Genomic DNA, 18,923 nt, shown 5'->3' on the forward strand with positions numbered 1-18,923 from the left:
TGGTGGCTGCAATTAATGCCGTTTCGAACCTGCGGTCATAGCAAAAGGTCCAGAAAATCGGATGGCGAAGGCTTTTTGCGTTCGAAATTTCAGACGTTTTTATACATTGACTCTATGGGGTACGTGGCGGGGCTGCGAAGGCGTCTGAATTATTGGGCATGTCCGGGAAGTTGGTTGTTGACTGTATTGCCAACACGGGCGCACAAGGGCCGGCCGCTCGGGCTCTTATTGGCCGATGCAGGTTTCAATCGCTGGTGCACCTGTTTCTCGCACCTCTTGACAGTGGCTAGCTGTGCATTACATTGCATTTATTTGTCCAAGTGACAGTTGGTGATTACAATAGGCTGCATTTCTGGTTCGCTTTTCTTTAATAATGCATCCTAGCTGCTGTGTAACAGCGATCAGGACATGATTTCCGCAAGATGAAGGAATTTATTTACATTTTGTGGCAGCAGCGAAGCTAGTTGGTATCATCAGATATTTTCCTGCTCTGAAGCTTATCAAACATTCCAGTGCTGTCACTACGAGAGGACCGCTTAGGTGGTAATCTCATTGGCTGATCATTGTGGTCCTAATTACAGTTTTCTTTTTTCTCCATATTTCTGTAGAACTCAGTGTGTGCTTATGGCCATTGACATAGGATTTTGGTGCATGCAGATTGTACGTCATGGAGGAAGCCTTGGCCTTGGTCTTGCTGCAATGAGCACGCACAGGGAAGGTAAGAGGCAGTGTGTCACTCCTTTTTGTATAACCTGTGGGAATTGTGCAAACCCTTAACAGTTTTCTTTTCTTTTTTTTCACTTTGGAACTTGCATTAATACAGTAGAAGCCCGCTGTTACATTCCCGGATGCTGTTTTTTTCCCGGCTGTTACGTCGTTTTCGGCCGGTCCCAGCACAGATCCCATAGAACCCAATGCATTGGTAACCCCACTGTTACGTCGCAACTATGGGACCGCTCCCGCATCATACGTTGCGAAATGCCACCCCGCGCCGGCCCGAGCAGCCATTTTGACTTTTTATGTCGCTTGGCTTGGTTGCTTCACGATGGCATTGGCCGCCAAAAGTGCCAGGGGCGACACTTATGACGTATTTTCGGTTTCCACCAGCAAAAGTATGGCCCTTGAGATCCGTATTTGCTATCTAAAGATTGTGTCTATGATGCGTTGCGGCCTTAAAATTGGTTTTGGCTCATTGATGTTCCTTATAAAGTCCAAGGGCGATAACGCCGTCGCCGTGCGCCGTATGCTGTATGTGCAAGTGAAAGTGCGAGGGGAGCCGACGACCACGTCTAAATCTCGCGCGCGCAAGAAAGAAAAGCAGGGCGGAAGCGCGCCTTCTTTCGTTGTGCTCGAGGCACCGGCGAGAGGGGAGGGATAGCGGGCAGCCTTGTGCTCTTAACTGCGTACTGCGCGGCGGCACGCGGTCGCAGCGGGCCGTATCCTGAAAGCGATCTGCCTTGCGGGCAGAGTCTACGCAGTGTAAGTGCGTCAGCGGCTCGTAGCTTTGTGCGTGCTGTGTGTTCTCGGCGCTCAGTTTGCGTTGAAGCGATAGACAACAGCACGAAGGTCACTTCTGCAGCTGCACTTAAATTCCTCACGCCAGCGTTTGACAGCGCGTGTACGTGCTCATCGAGTGTGATGTGTTCATGTTTGTTTGTGGGCGCTGACACCATGCTTGTTAATATAGTTAATAAGCGAATGTTTGCATGTTTATACAGGTGATAAAACTACTATCCTTACTGTGTATAGCTGTCTAATAATTTGCTATCGCAATCGATACTTCGGCTGTCGGGCGAAACTGACTTTTTTTCACACGTAAGATGTATAATACTAATATTGTGTGCAGTTCAACACTACTGCCATTTCTCAATGCTTCCTGTTTCCCGGCTCTTACAGTCCCGTGAAAAACGTATCAACGGGGTTCTACTGTATTTAATCAACATTTGGGGACTTTTGGCCATTGTTCTGCCTATTTGACTCATTTGTCTTTGCATTATGATGGACAATGTATTGAGCATCATTAGTGTGGTACACCCTTGGTTCAGCATTTTTCTTTGTAAGACAGTTGCCAAGCGGCTTTTCAAAGCCTGATGGGTCACAGAAATGTCAAATATTGGGCACTCTGAGGAAACGAGTTTTAAGAGAAAGATAATTATTTTTTCTCTTTTACAATGCCAGCAACATGAAAAATTTGTTTGCAGACTTGTAGATTACACAGCATCTGCATCAATGTGGGCTAGGCAGCTCACTTCCACATGGTGCAAGATGCTAATGTAGGTTTGATACCTCTTATGGCGAATAGTAGGGGCAAGCACATGCAGGCTTGCTTCAGCTCCAGGGCAGCATATGATGCTATAGCCTTTTACTTTATGGCTACTCACTTTCAAAAACTAGAAACGCTCTATAAAAACGCGCTTCATACCTTTGCCGGTCTTCCCCAGCACACGCGACTTGAAGACCTGCAGTGACTTGCCAAACTACCTACCCTGGCAGCTACCATACTACCTTGCAAAGACAACGACAACCTGTGTCGTCACTGTATGAAACAGAGCTGACAACTCCTGTGAGCAGCTGGAGAAGATCCTGACGCGGCGCACAAATTCCTAGATGAGAATGTCCCGCTCTGAGATGAGATCAAGGTCCAGGATGCTAAGCCATTGCCAGGAAGGATGTATTTCAATCAACCCAAAAAGTGTTGCCACCACCATGCCAATTGTCATTTGGCCACAGCCAATCCCTCAAAAAGGACTCGCTTCCATGTGGATGTGGCTTTCCTTCCGGACCTCAAAGGCACCAGAGCTGCAGTTGCATTTCACCGAATGAATGTGTGCAAAGCACCGGCCTAGAGTTCTGAAATATGGATGACACCCCCAACGTGCTTGCCGCTAAGCTAGCAGTAATTGCTGAAGACCTGCGTGTGCCTAATGCAAACCTGCTCCCAACTTCTATGCAACATGTTTTCATGGGCAGCCAAGCAGCTACAGCAAGGATGCTACAATCAAAGAAACAAGGTGATGCAACAGAACCATGCAAGATGGGCCTACTGCGCTTGCTTGTAACTGGCAACAGCCCTGTTAGCATTCAAAGGAGAGAAGGAGTAATGGTGAACATATTACAGGGAGTAAGAACTGTATGTAAACTTCCTTTATGTGAACTTTGTGCACTCACTTTTTTTCTGTTTCTTCTATTTATGTCACTGGGTGAGCAAAATGGCAATGGAAGGTTTCCAAAATTTGAGATGCGAGTTATTTTCTAATTGTTTGTATGTAGAAACTCACTTGGTGAATAACTGTGAATTGCACGAGCTGATTTCTGCCGTTTATTTTGCACCTGTCATCACTCACTGTTGAAAAGTACTTTGAAGCGCAATCGGCATCCTCTCTGAAAGTGTTGTAGGCCCATTTGACACAAACGTACGAATTAAACTTTAGTGTACAAATGCAGTTAGATGTTTTCTCAACTCACAAGAGGATGCAATAAGCACATATCCATTGGTTTCAGACATTTATGAGCAGCTGAAGCACACTCTGTACCAGGACGATGCAGTTGCTGGGGAGGCTGCAGGCATCGCCATGGGCCTGGTCATGCTGGGCTCCAATTCACACTCCACACTGGGTGATATGATTGCTGTGAGTCTAGTTTTCATTTTTTTTTAAGTGCACTGTTTTTTGCAGTGATCGCTGTGTGATGGGACACACTGTGGGATTTTTGGTCATACAGGTTTATGAATAAAATTTTAGATTAAATTCAAGTTGAATAGCTGAATATCAAGCTGATCAGATCATTGGGCATGTTTGAGTAGCAGTACCCTAAGAAACACTAAATCGAACATGAAATATACAATGTCACAAACACTTCACGTTTCTTAGTTGCTGCTGCTCAAACATTGTTGAAAATGAACTTTATTTGGACTGCTTTTTGCCATGAACTATGTCACTTCGTGCATGTCTGTATTACTCTAAGGACATTGAGAGTTTGGACTACCGCAGAGCTTAGTCATGCAGTGGTCGTGCTTGCTGCATTTTCAAGTGTGAAATTAAGGCTGAGAATTGCATTTTATTCAGAACATTGTTCCAAGTGTGTAATATTTATGCGAGCACAATAATTGTCATGCTGACAACATTTGAACATAAATCTTGTGGACCTGAACACCACTGTCTTGACTTTCACACATTCGCCAATGTAACTCGCAATAAATAGCAGGTCTTCATATCCCGTTTCGTGAAACTTGGAACATTACCCCATCATTTGGGGTATGTTGTATGTGATATTCCGTAGAAATGGGGCTCTTTTGTTTGGAGGAAAATTAGCATCTAGACAAAAAAACAAACACAGTGGTTAGAATATACAAATAATCTCGAACATCTAAGGTATGCGCTAAGGTGTAAACCAATATCCTAGGTCAATTAGAACTCTAGTTGGGGCCCATCAAGGTTGCCTGAAAAAATATGATCTTTGAAATGGCAAACATATGACTAACTAAAAAGATTTTCTGAGTAAAATTATTACCCTAAAATTGGGCTTAGTGCACACTCCATGCATTTATATCTCATTTATATCTCTGTAGTAAAGAAAGAATTATTATGATAGCTAAAATAGAATAGAAGCTATTTGTCTCTGAAATTTCAAGTGTGCCAAAATTGTTGTTTTGAGAAATCAAGGAAAAACATTTCAAAGCATCTTTATTATAACATAATTTACAAATTCTTATGGAAATGAAGGGCCCTGGAATCTTATGGAATCAATCTTATGAAAAAAATGGTTGCAGAGACGCAAAGATGACAAGACTGAATAAGTGATTTTTTGGGCCAATTTCGATCTTTTGAAATACTATAGAGTACTTCTTATGGTCAAAATGCTTATACTAGAAAAAAAAATTGCGATCATGTCGGTGCGATAGGAACGCAAGTGTGATGCCTCTGACAGGCCAGCAAAGGGTCTCCTGTCAATCTTGATGTCTCCTTGGTGGCTTGCTATGCTGATACATAGCACACAAATGACACTAAATTACAAACACACTTTGCACGATTATTACCGTATTTACTCGAATCTAGGCCGACTCCGATTCTAAGCCGACCCCCCAAAAGTTCGAAGTCCGAAAAAAAAAAAAAAAAAAAACTTACCTCGAATGTAGGCCGAACGAAAAAGCGAGGACAGCATTCGCAAAATGAAACAGCATTTATTAAATTTGAACATGCCGAGCTCATTCTATGTCACCATCGCTGCTAGCCTCGTCGCTATCTTGCTTACTGCTGACATCTTCAAACAGTGCGCTATATTCAGTACCACCCAGCGCATGATGCTGCATTTTTGGAAGGAGCGCACGTTGCGGCGCACGCAAAAACCATCTCCCGTGGCCCCCTCCAACGACAGACCGATGCCGAAGTTCCGCCCGGCTTGAACGTTTGACGATGCCTCTACGGCTAGCTCAACTACCGTATTTACTCGATTCTCACGCTTCCTCGATTGTAACGCGCACCCGTTTTCCGTGAGGAAAAAATTGGAAAAATAGATTTCCTCCCGATGCACTGATGTTGCGATGAATAAAAAAAGTCGCAGTTTCGCCCGAAAGGCGATGCATCGAATGCGGTAGCAAATTAGTAGACCGCTATTAACAAGCACGGTGTCACGCGCGCTCAAGCATACATGAACACACCTCGCTCGTTGACCGCGGAAACGAACTGTCAAAACGCTGGAGACGAAGCGCGCCTTCGTGCTAGCATGCCTCTCGCTTCAACGCGGCGAAAACACGGCGCGCGGCGGACTTTACCAGTCGCAGATTGCTTTCAAGATAGGGCCAAGCCTGATCGTATCGCCGGAGTGGATCGTCGCAGATTACGTCCTGCTTCGGTCCACTGAAACCGTTCCGCATTGCTTTGCTGGCGAAAATCCTCTCCTTCTGTTTGCGCCAGTCCCGCTCGCAAGTTTCGGATTCTCCGAACGCCCGTGATGCGGCCCGATTTCCGTCCGTCTCCGCACAGATGATCACTTTCCTTTTAAATGCGGCATCATGATGAACTCGGTACTTCATGCTGATAGATAGAGCAGACGCTGAGAACGTGAAGACAGACGGTAGACTATTGCCTAAGCACGTGTACTGCAGCACACGGAGGAAGCTTCCGCAGGCTACGGTAGCTAGGCACGACGCGCGTGCGAGGCGGCCATTTTGAAATGCCGACGGTCGTGTTGAAAGTGCGCGTTAGATTCGAGTAATTACAGTATTCGTTTAGAAAGCGGCACTATAGTGGCATCGCCCATTTGGTGCCATTACGATAACGCCACACCGCGCGCCGATGCTGCACCATACCGATACTACCGATACGACGCAGATCAAAATGGCGACGTCGCTCGTGTACTTCAGCTGGCTACTGGCGCGGCTAGCAGCGGCTGCGATACTGACTTTTCTAGATGGCGCTAACTATGCACCATATTTATCAGTTTCAGTTAAAAACTGGCGCGTTTTTTAAAATCCTCGAATCTAAGCCGACCCTAGAGTTTCGTATGTGATTATTTGAAAAAAACTATCGGCCTAGATTCGAATAAATACGGTAATATGCGGCCATACAATCTGTTTGATTACATAGAATAGTTTGGTTGGTTTACTGGCTGCAGGCCAGCCAAGCCAAGGCACTGGCCAAGACGTGCATGCATGTCCAAAATGTTCCGTTTTGAGCTCCTCTTGCCAAATAGTTGGCATCTTTTATTACCAGAATACATATTTTGAGCTGTGAGCTCTGTTTTCTAATGTTTTCTAAGATATTGCATCTTTGGTTTCATTATAGCAATAGAATTTTCTGTGAAATAATACATGACCAACGAAATTTTAGATTCACTTCATTAAATTCAATAACTAGGTATTTCTGTGTTTGTTGTACCGACGTTTGACTACATTTGATACACACCAGCCTTAGTCACAGGATGCAAACTTGTAAATTGCAAAATAGCCGAAAGCATACTTGGAATGCATTTTGCTAAGCATAGCCTCTGCACTGTGTTAACATTGAACACCATTGCCTCTGAGTTGGAAGAACAAGAGCAAGAAGGGATTGCAAAGGCAACATCAAGTTGCTCACTGATCAGCAGCTATGGCACTAAACAGACGTAGGCACAAGTACTTTGAAGCAGCCCATTGTGGGGCAGGGAGGGGCTCTTGAGAGAATCCGAAGGTGTGGTAGCTTGGATCACACGTCCTGAAATGGCCCTTAGCCATAGTCACAAGAAACCAAAAACGGATGGTGGGAGGCGAGCATAAGTGAACCTGTAGCAGTTAGCTGGTGGCTTCCCTCTTTGTTTGCAGACAACAAATTTGTGCCAGACAGGGGAGATGTGGTGAAACTAATCCTAGCTTTCGGCTGTTAGGGTCCTGAAAGCACCTCCTGCACTTTTGATCTTTTTTCTGTACACCAAGCAGTAATTGCAGCCTATAGGACTATGGGTTTCAACACAGCAAATGTCCATTATACTATTTGAAACAGCTCTGTGGACTATAGCATGTGTTGTGGTTCGAGCCTCTCACAATTTGAGCACACCGTCCTCCTGCAGTATGCCCACGAGACACAGCACGAGAAGATCCTGCGTGGCCTGTCAGTGGGCATAGCATTGGTGCTGTACGGACGTCTGGAGGAGGCTGACGATCAGATTGATGCCTTGGCAAAGGACAAGGTGAGCTGGCTACATGCACTGGCATAGTATTTTAGGCTCTGTGCTTAGGTCTTGAGAGTGGAAACCATTATCTGAGTCCGTCAATGCTTTTTCTGCTCATGAAACCTCCACCTCTGTTTAATATAGTGCCAGCACCAGGAGCACTATAGTAGGTGAAAGGGAACTTAGCCCTTAAATTCCCTTTCACCTACTACAGTGCACCAGATGATGAGCATTCGCTGCTGACGTGAGGGCACTTAGGGCACATCTCAAGGTCTTCAGGGTCTGGGCCCCAGGCTCAGGTTATGAAGTAATTGTAAGAGCTGTTCCGGCTCAAAGTCTCCAACAGAGAGGCTTCTTTCACCCAAGTTAGATTACGAGAAAGGAAGCAGACACATGGGGGATTAGAGAATGTGTGTCCCATAGTAGATGAGCTTTTCTGGCTACTCGTGACTTCCTTTAGCGCAGCTCAGTTTGAGTATGAAGGGAAAAAGGGACAGGTGATAGGGTGAGCGCTAACTTCCAACTGGTTTTATTTCATGACCCTATTGCACATTATATAGCCCGCTCAAAGCACTCGTGACATAGCACACAAAAATAAAAATAAATATAAGCATGCGATTGCAGTTCATTGAACCTGTGTTGATAATCTTAGAAATTCACGTTCCTTGCTTGATAAAGCTAAAGAGGGTGTGCCTACGCACAGCTTTTCACATTTCAAAATGGCATCCGCCTCAATAATCTCACGCGCCACTTGATTGTGGCTACGTCCTATGATGATGCATCTGTCAAGTAGTGGTTTGCAGCCGCAAGATTTGCAATGTATGGCAAGGAACCCGCTTGATGAAATTTTGTTGTTAGCATTGTAATTATGCTCGCGCAAGCGATCGTTAATACACCTACCGGTCTGCCCAATGTAGACACTGTTACACGACAAGGGAAACTTATACACTACTGCGCGAGTGCAATCAACATACATTGGGCAGACCGGTAGGTGTATTAACGATCGCTTGCGCGAGCATAATTACAATGCTAACAACAAAATTTCATCAAGCGGGTTCCTTGCCATACATTGCAAATCTTGCGGCTGCAAACCACTACTTGACAGATGCATCATCATAGGACGTAGCCACAATCAAGTGACGCGTGAGATTATTGAGGCTGATGCCACTTTGAAATGTGAAAAGCTGTGCGTAAAGCACACCCTCTTTAGCTTTATCAAGCAAGGAACGTGAATTTCTAAGATTATCAACACAGGTTCAATGAACTGCAATCGCATGCTTATATTTATTTTTATTTTTGTGTGCTATGTCACGAGTGCTTTGAGCGGGCTATATAATGTGCAATAGGGTCATGAAATAAAACCAGTTGGAAGTTAGCGCTCACCCTGTCACCTGTCCCTTTTTCCCTTCATACTCAAACTGAGCTGCGCTAAAGGAAGTCACGAATACGATGCACCAACTTGCCCAATCTGCAGTTTTTCTGGCTACGAAGATGGAGTGGGGGTCAAAAGGAAAGGAACTAGGTGGGTGAGAGTGTGTTTACTTTGATGTCTGTTATACACATACTTGAACAAAATGAGCACTTCCAATCATGTAGATCTGATGTCTTGAACTGAACATTAATGATTTGATACAACAAAGGATTCAGCATTCGTGGTGACATATCAGTGCTTTCAAAAGCTAGCCAAGGCTGTGTCCGATTAGTTGGATGTGATTGGTTGTTTGTAATGCAGGATGCACTGTTACGTCGTTCAGCCATGCACGCCATTGCCATGGCCTACTGTGGATCTGGAAACAACAGGGCTGTACGCAGGCTTCTGCATGTTGCGGTGAGTTGTGTTGCCTGCACTGCTCTTGCTGCTTTTGTGCAGATGAAGGTGTGAAATTTTATTCACTAAAATTGCACGCAGTAGGTCCTTGTTGGTTGCACTTGTACTAGTGGAGTGTCCCTTGCCAGGCAAGTGAAGGTATAAAGCACAAAATCACTAGAGTCCCCACTTGACAGCATACCATGGTTGGTCTGTCAACTACAGAAATAGGCTCCATGTGTTTGGGTCCACAAAATGGTAAAATTGTGTGGATATTGAAAACCTTTGAATATTGCAGCATATAATTGCAATTTGACTTTGCCTTTGAAACATAATATGGTCAATAAAGAAATATATAAATACAGTAAAACCCCATTAACTCAAAAATTGTAAAAACTGGGGAAAATTTCGAGATAAGCGAATTCACAGAAATATAAGCCCCTTGCCGTGCATAAACCACATAAAGCCTTTTGAATTAGGCTCCAGTATCTCTTTAATTTCTTTCAAAAGCTCAATATACCAGGAGGGGTATTTTCGGTAGATCACTTGTGCAAGATATTGTGCGACTCGGCACCCGACACGACGGCCAACAGCAATCCTTGCACACAGCCAAGCAAACGCTGTTGCGTGTAGGCACCGACGTGTCCAAACCCTAGTCACGCGAAATATGAAAGTGCTCGTGTCCAAAAAATATAATTGACTGGGAAAACCACTCCAGGGCTGTGATTTTGTAGCTGTGACTTTCGCACAAGTGATCCATGCATGTTGCTGAGGTCAAGGATACCTTTTCGTGCTTATTGCGCTTCATCAAGGATGAGAGTGACACTCCGCCCGCACTATCAATGAGATCGCAGTTGGCCATGATTGGTGGATCATAACAGTGGCTTATAATGAAGCGAAGCTCTCCACAAACTTGCGATCCTGTCACTTTTTTGAAATATTGGGGTTTCAAACAAAGTATTTTATTCTTTATTCAGTGAGTGCCCCGCTTTGCCAAAAAGGCGTTACAGCAGGGGGGTTGCAGACTTAGATAAAACACTTGATCTATACAGCACACTTGCATCTCTTGCAGCCGGTTCCAATCTTTTGATAGGCATCACAAAGAAGGAATTGTAAAACATAGTTTTCTTTGCACGGTACTCTTTCACTTTGTGTCGGTGGTCATTTCGACTGGTTGTGTAGTTGGGCTCATCAAAGTAGTTATTACAAGCAATTGGATCCAATGTTACCATAAAAAATAAAAATAACAACTTCAACCGCAGTTTTTTCCTGCACAAAGAAAGTGATTCCAAACCAAATTTCGTTTTCATAGCAGTACAGCTGTGTCCGTTTGTAACGCCCTAAAACAAACCACGCAGCTCTGTTCTGAATTTTTTCAAGCTTATCTATAGACCTGGCCTGCGTCGGGTCCCATACAGGGCATGCGTACTCCAAAATCGGCCTAATACATGTGAGGTAGGCTGTGTTCCTTACTTTAAATTCTTGGGCGCCCATCTTGGTTTCCGCCGGATAAAGTTAGAGCCCTTCCTGCTTTACCAACGACATAATCAATATTGGCATTCCATGAACAATCATGCGATAAAACAAAACCAAGATATTTGGATGTTGGTTCGGCAGTAATCAAATGCATATTTATGCTGTAAGCTGTTTCTATTTGTTTTTTTTTTTGTAAACACGCATGTGCACACACATTTTTGGATTCAACGTTATTTGCCACTTCTGGCACCACCTTGTAATACGATCCAAATCGTCCTGCAAAGAATCACCGTCACCTGCGTTCCTAATCTGCCGATATAAAACGCAATTGTTGGCAAATAAACATATGCGCAACGAAATACCCACAGAAATATCATTAACAAAAATAAGGAATAAGAGCGGCCCAAGGACGGAGCCTTGTGGCACGCCTGATGAGATACTAACATAGGATGAACACCTCCCATTTAAAAGCACGCATTGACGCCTATCGAACAAGTAATTGGTTCTCCAAGTTAGTACATTCTGGTCAAAATTTAGAATCTGTAGTTTGATGAGGAGAAGGGAGTGCGACACGGTGTCGAAGGCCTTTCAAAAATCTAAAAACACACAATCTGTTTGCCCACCCTCGTCGACGTTGGAAGCCAGCTCATGAAAGAACTCTACAAGTTGCATGGTACAAGAAAAGCCCTTGCGAAAACCGTGCATAATTTTTTTCTTTGTAGTTGAGCAACTACAAAGACTACTTGTTTTCGTCATCCCATTCGTTTTTTCACCAAGAGTAAGTCTATCAAAATTCAGTTTAACATTTATTTTCTCGCATTTGTGCGCTTTACCGTATTCCCGTAATTGCTTTCGTACTTCCCGAGTAGCTTGCGCATAATCCTGATCAACTCTGAACTCTGACCCTTTAAATTTTCTTGCGTTAAATAAGATTTCTTGTTTTTCTTTATACGAAGGGAGGTTTACGATAATCGGCCTCTTTTTTTTACTCTCGGTATACACCAATCCGATGTGCCCTTTGTAGTGATGTAACTTCAATTCCCAGCTTGTTGCCAACTATCTTTTTAATCAATTCCTCTGATTGGTCCCATGTTTCCGCCCTGTTGTCATCCACTCCGTAAAACAAAAGGTTTTGTCTCCGACCTCGTTTTTCTAAGGCAATATTCTTAACCTGCAAATCCCTAAATACTTTCTGAAGAGTCTCAAGTTCATCCTTATGTTCCGCAACTACTCTTCCAAGGTCCTGAACTTGTTTCTTATTTGCTTCAAGGCTGCCTTTTATCTCCGCTATCATTCCTTCATGTATGGCGATCCTGGATTCAATAGAATCTAGCTTATTCAAGATTGCAGTCTGCCCTTTTTGCAGGCTTTGCAATATTTCCATTTCGACAGGACCTGCATTAAGTCGATATCGCCGAAAAGCAACAAAAGCACCGTAGTGGGAGCAGCCGGCAACGCACACAATAGCCGAGACTCGAATAGGGTAATGCAAACCCACCTGCGTAAACAACAGGGGAATCGGCTGCTCCAAATCCCACGAGGCAGAAGCACTACTCATCTATATAGTGTCCATTTTGGACATGTGGGCGTCAATTTCCAGCTGCGATTGGTCGATGGCAATCACAAAGATTGTAAGGCCAGTGCTTGAAACAATTGAATCTCAAAAAAAAAAAAAAAAGTTGCAATGTGCTTTGTCAATGAATCTATGCCAGATTATTAAAAAAAAAATCGTGTTTCCCGGGATCCCTGGGGGGGGGGTGACCATTTTTTTTTTAGTAGTCTAGTCTTAGTAGAAAATGTTTTGGGACAGTGTTGTGCTACTTCATGCAGGTGAGCGACGTGAATGATGACGTAAGGCGTGCAGCAGTTGAAGCCCTTGGATTCATCTTGTTCAGGTGAGGCTGTGGTACAAGATGGCCCTGCATATGTGCGGACAGCTGTGCAAATGTGATATTAATGCAAATCCCTGTGCCAAGCTTCACCGTAAGGAGAAAGTTCACTGAAGTTGAAGGAATATGATATGCTGCAAAGTTGTCGTCTGGCACCAGTGTTTAACCATTGATATGTATGGCACAGGAAAGACAGTCAATAGTTGATTTTTCATACAAGCAAGGCTCTGCAAAAATGTCCGTTTATTTAGGTAGTACAAAAAAATAAATAATAATAATAAAATATCTTAGTGAGGAAAAGCTTTGTTATAATAGATGATTCTTTTTCTCTTGCAATAATGCATGTTGCATTTGAATGATGTGCAGTCATCCAGTGTGCTGTCGCCATGTCGAACAATGTCTCCTAATTGCAGCGTCAGGCAGAGGTTGCATGCAAATCCCCTGTAAGTTTCTCACTGTCCTGGCCAAGTTTAAGACTTCAAAGCTACGAAAAACACAAGTGTGCTACATTCTGTATATGCACAGACAAATATTAGGATTATGTGCGCCAACTAGATGTAGGCCACACTACAAAAAAAAAGGTTGCCACTAGTGAAGAACACACGCATAGTTTGCCCCAACTGTCGATGCATACTGATGCTAGTGCCCCAAGTTGCACGAATAGTACAGCAGAGCAATAGCTCATTCAGGTCTGTAGTATATTTTCAGTCGGCTTGATGGCGATGCCATTTCAACCTTACCTGTTGCCAGGACTTTTCAATGGCAAATACATTTGCGGCAACAAAGCTGTATATTGAGCTCATTAAAGGGTAGTTTTTGCTCCAGAATGGGGTTAGCTATGGTATGAGGCCAATGATGCACTCCTATGTGTACCCATAATATTGTGCAACTATAATGTTTGCATTCTGAGTGCAGATTTGTGGCATAACCAAAAAACAGTGAAAATCTAATTGTGTACAGTACAGCATGCCCACAGATCTGGCATGATTGTCAGTGTTAGACAGACTGTAGTGTTGGCAGCAACTTGATTTGAGCGAGTTGATTCATGTTGAAGGTATACTTAAGCTGCGCATGGGGATGGAGACAGAAAACATATGTGAAAAAAAATAAATAATAAGCCAACAAGCCTGCAAGAAAAAATACGTAGAAACTCCTATGGAAGTTGTCTAAGTATGCGTAAGCATTCGGCCACTTGCTCATCTCCACTCAGCGCGGTGTCATTATCAGTGTTATGAAACTTGATCCGACCAGTATAAACGGCAGCACTGCGGCGACACATGCGTGTACGTGCCGACGTCCCAGCCACGCTACCATAGCCGCGCGTAGAAAATGGCAGTGAACCCTTCTTTCTCCTTTGTGCTTCCTCTACTTTCTAGTCACGTGTTGACCTTGCACGCTGCGGCTACGGCGCAGAGGTAAGCAGCAGCGCTGTCCCACGCCGAGCCAACGAAACTTCCCACGCCGGCAAACGCCCGCTTCCCGATAACGGCAGAAAACGAAACTTCGGGGAGCTGGCGCCGGGCCGGCTGCGGCGGCGCCTGCACGGCGGCGGGCGTGCACGGTGACAGTCGAAAGTGAAGGAGCTACGAGGGAGGGCGAGGGGAGCCACCGAAGTGGCGGAGTTGCCGAGGTGAAATCCGCTTCCCTGCCGCACTCCTCCCTCACAATCCACGGTCTCCGTGTGCGCCCTTTGCCGTGCTGTGCCGGCGCCGCCGCTCCCTGAAGTTTCGTTTACTGCCGTTATCGTGAAGTGAGCGTCGGCCGGCGTTGGCAGTTTCATGGCCCTCGCTCGCATAGCGTGCCATGATATTTCACGACTCGCACTCAAGATTCTGGTTTCAGCCTCACTGGTTTTTTGTTCGCACCACGTGCCCTTCTCCTCCACTTCGTCTCTTTCTTCCTCGAGCACTCCTTGGGGCGCACGTTTGAGGGGAGCGTTCGTCGTCTCCGCTGATTTCCGTACTCCCAGGGAGCTGCACTGTAACCGGTATTTCGTTTCCCGCAACTGCACTATAAGCGATACGTGTATACATGGAGTGCTATTGGAAAATTAACGGGAGTCTGAAAAGACTGCACTATATCTATATCCGGTCCTGCACTATAAGCGGTTACGTTATAAGTGGTCTATACTGTAGTATGGATGGAGTGGGTCTTTCTTGTGATCTTGCAGGCAAACAATAAGAGAATAATTAGATAAACAGTGATGGTAGAAATGAGAGAAAGTATACTCACGTGAAATACAGGTTCACTTTGTCGAACGAGGGTTTGTTTTATTTTTTTTATTTTTTTTGCAATAAAATTTAGTTAGCAGTTAGCACTGGTCCTGTCGTTTATGCTTTCTGTCCTTGTCTCCTCGCATTGCTTCGTATACCTTCAGCAGTGCTGGCGGCAGGCTGAGAATGTTGAAGGGTCCTTCACCAAGCCACATAGAAAATTTCAGTTATACACTGGAAGTTGTTACGTTCCCTCTAGGGAGCGTTCTACTGCAATATTTTTAAAATGGTTTCAATAATAGGCGACATAAAAATATTTCAGTGCCACAAACCCATGATTTCAGGAGGTGAGCTTCACTGCCATAATAGACGCTCTCTCCACTTGCCCCATCTAACCTCCGCAAGCAAAATTCCTTCCCTGCGTTCTCCCATACCGGAGCATGAGGATTGGGTACGCATACGGCGTGGGCCCTGCCTTTTCTTTTTTCTTTTTTTTCTTCGCTTTTTTGCTGTGCAGCACACTTTCACTGATGGTGTTGATATATATTGCTTTATTTGCTTCGTCACAGTACAGTGTAACAGTACAGTGTCACACGCAAGTTGTCGTATATGTCTCGTTTCGCGCAGTGCACATTTTTGTGCGCTGTGCACGAGAATACCCGACTAGTGGTGTGAGTGCTATACGAACACTGAGGCAGACGCAAGCCGATCACAGAACATGATCGCACGCTGGAACACTGTAGAAAATGACAAGGTTTCGCTCTCTGCACGCAGGACTACATGACATGGGAGCAAGCAAATGAAACGGAAGCAAATTTTTCTTGCTACGGTATGAAGTAAAACAAAAACATGCATACATTCAGTTTATAGGTTTTATTATTTCTCTAAACATTAATTCATTTATTGAAGCAACAGATCAAACAAATAACTGGTGTTGCCTTGAATAATTCTCAGTCATGTGCCGCTGTGAGTGATGTCACTGCATGGTGAACTACGTAGGCGCACTTGTGCGATTAGCGTCGACTCTCCTGATGGGAGCATGGCGCCCGCCAGGAGAAGGACGCAGGCCGTTTGGTTTGAAATTTCAGATCTTTTTTCGCGCCGCGTTGTGGTGTAATACTTTGCAGGCAGAATCGTTAGTGCACATGGCCCTTGTCAGTTCAAAATGGCCAGACCTGGTGAGGGGCCCTTTAAACACTTGCTGCCTGGTGCCAGATAACAAGTGTCATGCTGATGACAATGCATCTTGTCAAGCAGCAGGATGGATGCTAAAATATGACATGTTCCTTATCTGCACTATTGCACGGAGAATGTGTTGGGTACACTGGGTCATTGCCAGCGATATGAATTTCCTGTGCTTGTGGCACAGCCAGAATAGCAAGTGGCGCAAAAGCTGTTTTCGAGTTTTCATGGCAGAAAATGTCAAAAATGGAGCATTTGTGGAGCAACATTACTCGATAAAATTTTGCTTTTACTTGGGCAAAACCACTTCCGAGACGCTTGCATTGGTTAAGGAGACTTACTAAGACGACACCCGGTCAAGGGCCCAGGTTTTCCGGTGGTTCAGTGAGTTCAAGACCGGATGGGAGACCATTGAAGACATGGAGCGATCTGGACGCCCTTTCCTGAACTCCGACTGTCGTTTACGTATCAGGTTATTAGCCGAAGACCTCAACATGTGGCTCGCCCCCGCACCCCCAGCAAACAACGGTTCACAATATATTTCTGGAAATGTGAACATGTGGAAGGTTTGTTCGAAATTTGTGCAAAAAGTGTTGAGTGATGAACAAAAACGACGACAAGTTGACGTTTTCCATGAGATGTTGGTACAGTTAGATAGTGAACGGGACTTTCTCGGTGGTGTGATAACAAGCAACGAATCATGGGTGCTTCAATGCTGCAGTACGACCCCGAAACCAAACGCCAAGTTCAGAGCAGCACACCGCGAACTGAACCAAGAAAGCCGCAAGAATATTGAAGTCCGAGGTAAAGACAATGTTCATTCTTTTTTTTTTCATTGTCCACAAAGCATTTGCACCTCCGGGACAAACCGTCGACGCCGTGTTCTACAAAGAAGTCCTTGAGCGCCTCCACAGAGCTGTCAAACGGAAATGACTAGAGATTGCCGATCGCTGAAAACTCCACCGTGGCAAGTGGAGCCTACGGCGGTATGGGCCTTTGTTGTGATCACCTACCTGGCCCCAATAGAGGTTGCAACCTTGCCGCAAGCGCTGTACAGCCCCGATGTGAGCCCGGTACACTTTTTCCTGTTTCCAAAGCTCTAGAGAAGCCTGAAAGGTCACTATTTCAACGTTCTTCCGGCCATCCAATGGGCTGTCACTGTCCCTCTGAAAGAGGTTACAGCAACTGACTTCAAGGGAGCCTTTGCAGTGTGGGAATCGCATTGGTAGCGGTGTATAGATGCCCAAGGAATCTACTTTGAAGAATTTTAATAGTATGTAGCGATCGGCTATATAAATTCTTTTTACCAGACCCAGTCTCATTACTTCACAGACAAACCCTGTATCTTCTCCAAAATTGGAGTTAGTTTCCACCAAAGTGCTTTAAAACGTAGATATTTCTACTTCGAAAATTGCTGTTCAAAATCTTTCCACTGTCCTGGGCCTGTAAAACAGTCTGGTTGTGGTTTTAGGACACCTGAACAGTGCCCCGGTGTTGTGTCCCTTCTCTCGGAGAGCTACAACCCCAATGTGCGCTACGGCTCGGCCATGGCACTTGGCATCTCGTGTGCTGGCACTGGCAACAAGGTGAGGTTTTGTCTTCAGGGACACTTGTGGGGCCGTAGATGTAACCTGAAGACCTTGCAGGAAGCCCTGTCTCTACTGGAGCCAATGACCAACGATCCTGTCAACTATGTCCGCCAGGGGGCGCTGATTGCCTCTGCACTGATCCTCATCCAGCAAACAGAGGCTACCTGCCCAAAAGTCAAGGACTTCCGACAGCTCTACCACAAGGTATACAGATTGCTGCTTTGTTGACAGAAGTGATGCTAAATTCATTCTCTTGCCCTCGAATGGTTGGTCCTGCTCATTATAGCCCCATTACAATGACAGCTGCAGCGACTTTTCCTGCTTACGTTGTTTTTCAATAGAGACGAAACAGTAGTTACATAATGGCTGGTTTCTTACAGTAAGGGATCAGCATTGGATAATTTTTAACTCGTGGTTTCTATGTGGAAAAGCACTGCAGATTTCTTGATGGCATTTTGTTTACATTACCATTCATGTTGGTTTTTTTACAATTAGGGCTCAGAATTCAGGTACAGTCGAATCTCGTTAATTCGAACACGCCTAATTCGAACTCGGTTTATTTGAACTGACGCTGTGGTCCCGTCAAAGTTACGTGTATTGGATCCAATGGGCGAAAACGCCCGGTAATTCGAATGCGCAACCATTTGCCACGGTAATTCGAACATACCGCACTCCGGCAGCGTGCCAAATCACGTGGCTGCACCTCTGAATAGCATTGCTCTGACCCCGTCATAGAGGAAACGCTTGGGAGAGGCCCTTCACCGCCGCATGCAAATAAAAAAAAAAAGTGGCAAAAATTTCACCCTCTTTCAAATAGCAAGGTCACCGTTTCTGCATCACACCATAATGCCCCAACCACACTAGTGTAAAAATGCGTGCAACAAGAGGAATCAGTCCTGGGCCGATTTTTGAGTCGCGAGCGGAGGCGACAATGAGGGCCGTCCCTTCAGTGACGCATGCACGGAAAACTGGTGTCATGCGGACCCACCCGACCGCTCTATTGATACTCGCATGTGGTTCAGCCAGATCGCTGGTTTCGCACTATCGTCTGCTCACGTCAGCTCTCGCTCGCGCTTGTTTTTTTTTTTTTTTTTTTTTTTTTTTTTTTTTTTTTTTGGTACCC

At 44.9% G+C, this 18,923-nt stretch overlaps 1 protein-coding gene across 1 annotated transcript in view; it reads left to right on the plus strand.

Moving 5' to 3' along the window:
• LOC119443046 (26S proteasome non-ATPase regulatory subunit 1) overlaps window positions 1–18,923 on the plus strand; it is a 64,042-nt gene that overhangs the window by 21,664 nt on the left and 23,455 nt on the right. Inside the window, exons 15-21 of the mRNA XM_037708179.2 lie at window positions 658–718; window positions 3,502–3,629; window positions 7,543–7,662; window positions 9,377–9,472; window positions 12,758–12,822; window positions 17,683–17,797; window positions 17,858–18,004. Of these exons, the coding sequence (XP_037564107.1) occupies window positions 658–718; window positions 3,502–3,629; window positions 7,543–7,662; window positions 9,377–9,472; window positions 12,758–12,822; window positions 17,683–17,797; window positions 17,858–18,004 (732 nt within the window). The remainder of the gene's footprint in view (window positions 1–657; window positions 719–3,501; window positions 3,630–7,542; window positions 7,663–9,376; window positions 9,473–12,757; window positions 12,823–17,682; window positions 17,798–17,857; window positions 18,005–18,923) is intronic.

This window comes from Dermacentor silvarum, chromosome 2 (assembly GCF_013339745.2).
Source record: "Dermacentor silvarum isolate Dsil-2018 chromosome 2, BIME_Dsil_1.4, whole genome shotgun sequence".
NCBI classification, from domain to species: domain Eukaryota; kingdom Metazoa; phylum Arthropoda; class Arachnida; order Ixodida; family Ixodidae; genus Dermacentor; species Dermacentor silvarum.